Source organism: Monopterus albus, unplaced genomic scaffold (assembly GCF_001952655.1).
Source record: "Monopterus albus unplaced genomic scaffold, M_albus_1.0 scaffold312.1, whole genome shotgun sequence".
NCBI classification, from domain to species: Eukaryota; Metazoa; Chordata; class Actinopteri; order Synbranchiformes; family Synbranchidae; genus Monopterus; species Monopterus albus.
In genome coordinates, this window is record NW_018128192.1 from 86,280 (window position 1) to 94,846 (window position 8,567).

The 8,567-nt window shown below is 38.6% G+C and overlaps 1 protein-coding gene across 1 annotated transcript in view; it reads left to right on the forward strand.

Annotated features, from left to right (window-relative positions):
• The window catches only part of LOC109973945 (calcium-dependent secretion activator 1-like), a gene marked incomplete at its 5' end in the record, with an annotated part of 241,653 nt that overhangs the window by 77,460 nt on the left and 155,626 nt on the right, over positions 1 to 8,567 (forward strand). The window contains 4 exon segments of the mRNA XM_020623851.1: positions 5,114 to 5,220; positions 6,528 to 6,536; positions 8,471 to 8,565; position 8,567. The exon segment at position 8,567 is cut by the window's right edge and continues 55 nt beyond it. Coding sequence (XP_020479507.1) covers positions 5,114 to 5,220; positions 6,528 to 6,536; positions 8,471 to 8,565; position 8,567 — 212 coding nt within the window.

Below are 8,567 nucleotides of genomic sequence, written 5' to 3' on the forward strand. Positions count from 1 at the left end.
CAGGAATGAGTTGAAGACTGACATTTGGAGAGAGTTTAATGTGATTCATGTGTTCCTTGCAAAAATTAAGTCTGATGATCAGACTTAAAGAGAGAGGCAGAGTGCAAGCATCCAAGCATGGAAGAAAACACTGTGTGCATGCAGGTGGCATTTAAAGTATTTCAGTATAAGTTGCTTCCTCCTAAAGGACATTAAATACGTGTTTAAAGCCACTATGTCTAACATCTTTGTGATTACAGAATATTATTCCTGATGGCTAACATGTTTGCATGTAGAAAAATTTGACGATCTGATTGAAGATCTGTGCCTGTTCATCTCAGTGAGCCCAGCCTGGATATGTCTGCCACAGCATCTTTTTTATTTTTATTTTTTATTTATGTATTTTTATACTGGGCAGCACGGTGGCATGGTGGTTAGTGCTGTTGCCTCACAGCAAGAAGGTTGCAGGTTCACGACCTTTCTGTGCGGACTTTGCATGTTCTCCCTGTGCTTGCGTGGGTTCTCTCTGGGTACTCCGGCTTCCTCCCACTGTCCAAAGACATGCGCCTTAGGTTCATTGGTGACTCTAAATTGCCTGTGTGTGTGTACGTGTGAGTGGTTGTTTGTCTGCGTGTTAGCCCTGTGATGGACTGGTGGCCTGTCCAGGGTGTACCCTGCCTTCGCCCGATTGCTGGCTGGGATTGGCTCTAGCCCCTCCCCTGCGACCCTGTTTGGGACTGAGTGGTATAGAAGATGAATGAATATTTTTGTATTGCCAGTGTTGGACACTTTGTAATCCAACACAGAGTGGCTTAAAAACACACACACACACACACACACACAAACTACAGTTACATTTCATATTGAGGTGTCTTGCAATCAAAACAACATTTTCTAAACATCAGTAAAAAACAAACAAAACAGAGAAAGAAAGCAGTCCATCCAGTGAAAACTGGACTAGAATGAATGCCAAATATCCCAGTGCAGTGTTTTATGATAGCAGTCACCATGAAAACCTGACCTGGTGTGTCTAAAGAATAGGTTCACAATGAGTGTGCCTTAAAAAATTAATATGGGCACCTGAGTATTATTTTAAGACAGACTAGGAAAACTGTGAACCTTTGAAACTTGTCTAATTATATCTGACAAAACTGGAATTCATTATACAAAATTAAACACAGAAATTTCCCACTGTGGGATCAATAAAGTACCTACTCTAATCTATTCTACTCTACTCTAAAAGCTTATGTAAAATATGACATTGTAGAAAACAGTTTAATATGTTAAAGCTTAAGCCTTAATTTAATGCTTAAAACAGTTGTTCATTTCCAAAACTAAACTTCCAAATTCTGACATAGTAGCTCTGACTAAACTTACAAATTCTGACATAGTAGCTCTGACAGACATTACTGAATACTAACAATCCCCCTTTAAACACGTACAAAGCCCCATTCTGTGGACGCTTTCAGTCATGTTAGCATGACCAAGGTCTACCAGGCATCTTCCATCATCCTGCTGTGCTGTCCACAACATCACTGAGCTGCAAGTGCTCTGCCAGCAGGCCGACTGAGCCTAGTCATGGTCCTGAAATGGCTAGATCAAGTGTGTGTGTATTTTTATCCAACAGAATGATGGTGTTGAGTGGACCATAACACACACACCGTGGTGTTCTGCATTCTAACCTTGTGGAACTGGCTGAAGCACCAGTGGATGTTGTAGTCTTTGTATTGCCTAAAGCAGTGACATAAATAGTCACCCTGTTTATGAAAATGAGTCCATCTGCATTCAGGCATTAGTGACCATTATTCAAGCATTATCCTATAGATTAGGAAAGTAGGTAGAGGTGATGGTTAGTATTTTCCCCATGCTGAATTAACATTAATCTTCATATCATGTTTTTCAGATGGACAAACGTTAGCCTACACAACCGCGATGATCATGAAAAACATATAAATGTGTACAGAGCATGGTTTTTGGAAAATGCCAGTAAAACAACAACAAAAAAACTAACAAAAAATAAAATAAAACTAGAGAAATGCATTTCCTATTGAAAATGTGTGTGGATGCTGATATGCTGAAGGATCACCCTGAAAATGCCTGAAATCAATTGTTGAAACAACTGAAGGATGAGAAGAAATGGCTGAAGTTTTTTGTTGAAATAGTTGAGAAGACATGGCTGAAGTTCTTTGTTGAATAATCTGAAGGATGAGATGCAATAAATACAAGCAGGAATGTCCTTGAAGAGCTGGACATTTTGATACCTGAATGGCTTTTATAGCTGAAAGTATGCTGAAGAAATTAGGTGACAAAACTGATGGAAGAACCCAGAATTAAAAAAAATAAATGCCAGGATAACATAGTGTGGATGCTTCATAGCATCCACACAATGAATGCATCTTATGCAGACAATACAGGCAAGTTCTACTGTATATTCTGCTCTAAGTAATAAAGCACAACATTGTGTCCTGCTATATGAGAACAATGGATGAAATGAAGCATTCTGCTTTGTGTCATGGTGTTTTTCTATAACTCTGGATCCAATAAGATAAGATAAGATAAGATAAGATAATCCTTTCTTGTCATTGTAACATGTACAATGAAATTTTAGAGTGTCCTTCAGTCAGTGCAGAAATAAAAAAAAACATAACATATGAAATAAAACCATATAAAAACATAACCACAATAAAAAGAAATAAACAACAGACCTCTCACCCCCACCCCCACACACAGGCATATTATATTTTAGCAGCATTGAGTATGGTAACTGCTGCTGGGTAAAAACTATTCTTTAATCTAGTGGTCCTTGATTTGAGTGAACATCCTGGGTTTGAAGTGTCCTTAATGATCTTCTGAGCTTTTTGAGGCAGCAGGAACTGTGTAGTTCTTCCAGAGTGAGGAGAGGGCAGCCGATGATCTCCTGGGCCGTATTAATGATCCTCTGGAGCGTTTTCCTCTGAGCCACTGTGCTGCTGTTGTACCATACACATATACAGTATGTAAGGATGCGCTCAATGGAGCACCAATAGGACACCAGCAGTCTCTGGGAGATGTTGTTCTTTCTGAGCACCTGTAGGAAGTACAGTCTCTGCTTCTATATCAAAAAGCCACAGCCTATTATCAAAGGGAAAATAAAGATAGGCTAAGTTTAAACCAGAAGTCAGATAAAGCTATGCTAGTAAATAAAATAAATAAATCCCATATTCTTTGGCTGTGGTATAATTTTAGTCCTCTCACGGAACAAGTTATAGTTGCATAGCAAAATTACATCTAGCTCACTTTATATTTACTTGTCATACAAGCACAGTGAGATGCACCTTCATCACCCAAAACAACTGCATACTATGTCAGATACTGTGGAGGTCAGCACAACATAACCACCACATTACTGCATGATGAGTGTTCAGTGTACATGCTGTTTACATCCCTCACCATGCCCATGTTTTCTCAGGATGACACATCACTGTTCTGTCACAGTGACATTCTTTACATACCACAGGCCGTCACTGCTTCCCACCACCCAACTCATCACTCATGGGGGTGGTGTTAATATCAAAAATGCATTTACAGTATATAGTAGGGGTGTGACAATACACTTAGCTCACGAGATGAGGCAATACATGATATTGGGTTCATGAGAACGAGACGAGCCGATATTTGTCACCAAAAACACCATTTTTAAGAAATCTTTATTGATGAAACATATGACTTGAAAAATACTTTTATTTGACTGGAAGTCACAAAATACAAACACTGCAGGTACATTTTGAAATGTTTTAACTAATCATCTTGTCATGAATGTCACTTCAGTTCTACTTTCTGAGTATGGCCTGTCATGTGCAGTAAAAGACAACAATATACAAGCACTGTTAAAGGTTTTGCCACCAACTCAGTTGAATGGCTTCTCTCCTGTACAATTTCACGAGTCTCTTCAGACCTTAGAACTGTGCATGAACTATGCATGAGCTTTTAACTTCTAACTATAGCAGTGTGTGAACTTCTATGCTATTTTCACCCTCACCACACCGCATCAGACAGTGACATCATCGGGCAAAGTTGCTGCACTGACCAATTATGTACAGGGGACAATCAGGACATGGATGCTAACAGGAAGAAGACTCTTTTATTTACCTTGTTAACATGAGCATTTACAACTATTCACTGTTGAATTTTGGGCCACAATTAATGTACCATAATGACAGGCCATGCATGTTAGTTAGTACTGGATGTTAAACAGTTTTTTTTATCTATCTATGGTGGTAGAAACGGTGCTAAGGTAGCAGTATGGCTAACCAAAACACAATGGAAACTTATGGGCTGGAAATGTGATTAAAGCCCCTCATGTCAACTTGTCACAATGCGGCCATATTGTACATGCCTACAACACCCCCTTGCAACCCCTCACCCACCAACCAAGCAGACCCATGCGTTAAAACAGCAGGGAGTTGCGTTTTTGCCAGACTACTGTGAACGTATGGTCACACTCCATCATACTGGCCTGGTTATGTTGTGTACTGATATCACGAAACAGCCTTTGCCTAGACAAGAAATATCATCACGCTTTAATATCGTGAGATTTTGTGGGACGAGATCTTGTCACACTCCTAGTATATAGTAAACCTGGAATTATAGTATAACTAGGGCTGGGTAAAACCCAATGTTTTTAATGTTGCACATGGATGTGGCGTCAAGAAAATATAGTAGAGTAGCACAAAGATGACACTTAATTGACACTTTTCGGTATTCAGTTCAAAAGTATTAAGGTCTGATACCCAGCCCTAATTATAACAAGCTGATATTTCATGCTTATTTTCTAATATGACTATGAGATTGTCCCAGTGATTTAGGCTGAGACTAGAGACTGGACTAAGGATCACTAATGAGGCAACAGTCAAATCCAAAATTTGTGAGTGACTTAATTCTTTAGCTCCAGTGTTTGGAAGTAGGCAGGATAACTTGCATGTTGTTAACCTGTACTATCTAAATACAGCTTCAAAGAACAAAGTTTTTTTGTTTTGTTTTTAAATTATAGACCAGAGATGTTTTTATACACTGTACGTTGTGTGTGTATATGGTATCATGAGCCTTTGATTAAGTAAGATTAGACACTGATCAGACTTTGACTTTTGTGCTCCAGAGAATGTAGGGCGATTAGTCACTCCTGCCAAAAAACTGGAGGACACCATTCGTCTGGCTGAGCTGGTGATTGAGGTCCTTCAGCAGAATGAGGAACACCATGCTGAGGTAGTGTATGTACTTTCATTTGCACATTCTCTCTATTCTCTTCCTCTCTCTCTCACACACACACGCACATATTTGTTTTGATTCTTCATGAGGATTTTATATTGACTTACAGTACACTAATTTCTAAGAGACACACACTAACCTAAGTCATTGTTTTGGGGACTTGACTTTTGTCCCCTAAGGAAGTGAAGTCCACACAGTGGACTGAATGTCCTTACAACATGAGTATTACCAACCTCCCAAAGGGTGATAAGACTAATTTAAGTATAAAATATAAAACATTAAAAAACTTGTCAGTTTGTTATACAACAGGACTGTATTTAAAAAGGAAATACTAGGAAACACTATTAAGTAGTGAATAATAATAATAAAAAAAATTCAACCCTTGTCTAATATTCTTATAAAATCTACAGTATAGCATCTTATTTATCTTTATGCACAGTATATAGGTATTCATCTGTGTGATTTAGAGCATCACCTTTTGTTGGTCAAGGTAAGAGTATATCATGTTTTTCTCATTTGAAATCAGTTCAACTTTATGGGAACTTTCCATCTTTGTAAACTTTGCTATACTTTTGTTTGGTTGGAAACCTGTGCAGATACGTATCTAATGTTGTTGCACAAGTTCTTACAGCAGATTTATCAGTCATAGAGTTCAGTTTATATTTGGGATATTGACTGACTTCAGAAATCCAATTTGTAGATTTTTTCATTGAATATGTTTACCTTTGTCTCCAGTTTTTAAAATCATCAAAATACCCACAGAGGATCTCAAAATTTGTCTCTGAAGATAAATGGGACCAGTTGTTTTGTATTTCTCATGACTGGTGTTTTCAGAATTCATGTACATTAAGATTCCACATGGTAAATACAAAGTCACTCAACATTGACCACCTGCTACTTTGAAACTGCATCTTGTCTGCACAGTCAGTCACATCTGAAGCAAAGTACACACTGTGTAGTGGAGAATTATCAATCAGGTGTGTCTTTATATCCCAGCAGAGCAGCTCCTCAGCTTATTTGGTAAACACTGAGCAGAAAAGATACTGAAAGATAAGAACATCATCAAGGCAAAGGGAAAAGAGATGAACACATGAAGAAAACATGAATTTTGAGGGGTTTTTTTATGAAAATCTCTTAATTTATCCAGTCTTTCTGTTGTTTTACTGAGAATGTTGAACTGTACACACATTACTGTAAATCACATTATTTTTGCCACTGTTATTTAACCGAAACAAAATTGACTTATTCCTTCTCTGCTTTTTATTTCAATGATCTATTTGGTTTGCTGGGAAATATTTGAGCAGGGAAAAGAGGTATGTGACTGTCCCAGTGCCATATCCCTTCTATCCAAACTTACCCTTACTGTAGGTGCATGCAATTAATGACATTGCTGTTGTTGTAGAGGATCATTATTCTCAACAAACAACCCTGAATCCCTTTCAGCTTGTGTTCACTGCTGATCAAGTGCTTGTAGCAGTGCTTGTTAGCTTCTAAGCTAACAACAGTTTTGCCATTGCTGATGAGAAATAGTGTTGGTGATGAAATACAGAAACAAGCACTTAGGCAATGTGTGTGTGTGTTTTTTTTTAAACTCATTAACCTATGCTTTGAGAAAACAAAGTGTAGGGTTGTGATTTTTGACATTTTGACACTCTGCACCTTGTTTTCTCTTAAAGTCTGCTCCAAATCATCCCTGAATATGCTAACCTGTTTTATGTGTTTAGGCATGTGTCACTTATTCCACCAAGTCCAGTTAGTAAACTTGGGGAAGGTGTTATGCTACCTTTTTTTCCCTTAAAGAAACCCATCCATCTCCATTGGATCCTTCAGAACACACAGTGGAGAAATTATGGGGCATGCTTTGGTGATCACAGATCACACAGTCACTGCCCTTGCATTTCACTGAAATGCACTGCTGCTCATATTACTGGATGTGAGCACATTGATAAGTTAGCCTAACCAGCGTTTGACTCCAGTTTTGGCAAATATTATGATTCTTAACAGAACACAAGGGTTAAGCATGATGCTGTGATCAATTCACAATGAAAACACAAACAGACCTCAATATGATTATACTTCAACACAATTAGCTTTTGTTAATTTTCAATTATGTGGCTCTAATGCTGGTTATTGCTCACACTATTCACTAGCCCCATTTTGTCCCTCTCATCTAATCACCAGTTTTAACTTCAAGCCTTTTCAGCCTGGTTACTACTTCAGTTGGGGTTAGTTAATGAAGACACTACCTATGAAATGAGTTCAAATTCTAAATCTTTCTACACTGAGTTTTGAAAAAGCAGTCTTTTCCTGACATGTTTTTAAATATTTAAGGTTTAAAAAAAATCCAGGTGTGAGTTTTACTTTTATATATTTTTGGCTTCTTTCTGTGACTTGAATATCAACACTATTGTAAAAGTATAAAATGTAAAACCTATGATTACATAAGCAGCACTGGCTGAATGTACCTTCTTGGCAACTATCCTAAGCCCAACTATCCATTGCCTAGAGCTTCCCTGACAAGTGCATACTCCCACCCCCCACCACAACACTAGCATGATGCCACCACCACTATGTAAGCCAGTGGGTACATTCACATTACAGTGCTGACAGCTTTATATGAATGAGCAAACACCATGGAACCTCAGGGATCCCTCTTAAGAGGCCCGGCAAGAGTGGGGATGCATGGAGAAAAGCAAGTGTTTTTGATGTGCATGAGAGTAGCTTGGTCCCAACAGTCACTCTACTGCATCTGTTTGATGGGGAGATATGAACGTGGTGCAGCTTGCCAGTTCCTTTCTTCTGATTGATTCCCTGAAGGAGCTTTAAGTAGCTCCCTGCCATGCCTGTTAAGGAGCTGCTGCTGTTTCCTCTGTGGGCCAACAGAGTAGGGTGTGATTTTCTGTGCCCAAGCTGTTTTTTCTGCTTTGAGTTGTGAAGAATCCTTTTCCTGAAATCATGTAGTGAAATCATTGAGGCAACAACTTGATTTCATATGGTAAAAAATGAGAGAGAGACAACAGCCTTTGTAAGAGATTAGTGAAGTTACATTAAATCTTCACCCTCTATGGTAAATGACATTCAAAAAGGAAACTGTAAATTCTTAAAAGACATGCCCACTGAGAAACACCTATATGTACTCTCTCATGTCTAATTTGTGCTCTTTTTTCACTATCAACTTCTTGGTTTTTCTTTGCTTCCTGTATTGTGTCTCCCTTCCCTCTCTGTCTTCCCTTCTCTCCATTTGAAGGCCTTTGCATGGTGGTCAGACCTGATGGTGGAGCATGCTGAGACCTTCCTGTGTCTCTACTCAGCCGACATGGATGCAGCTCTTGAAATTCAGCCAC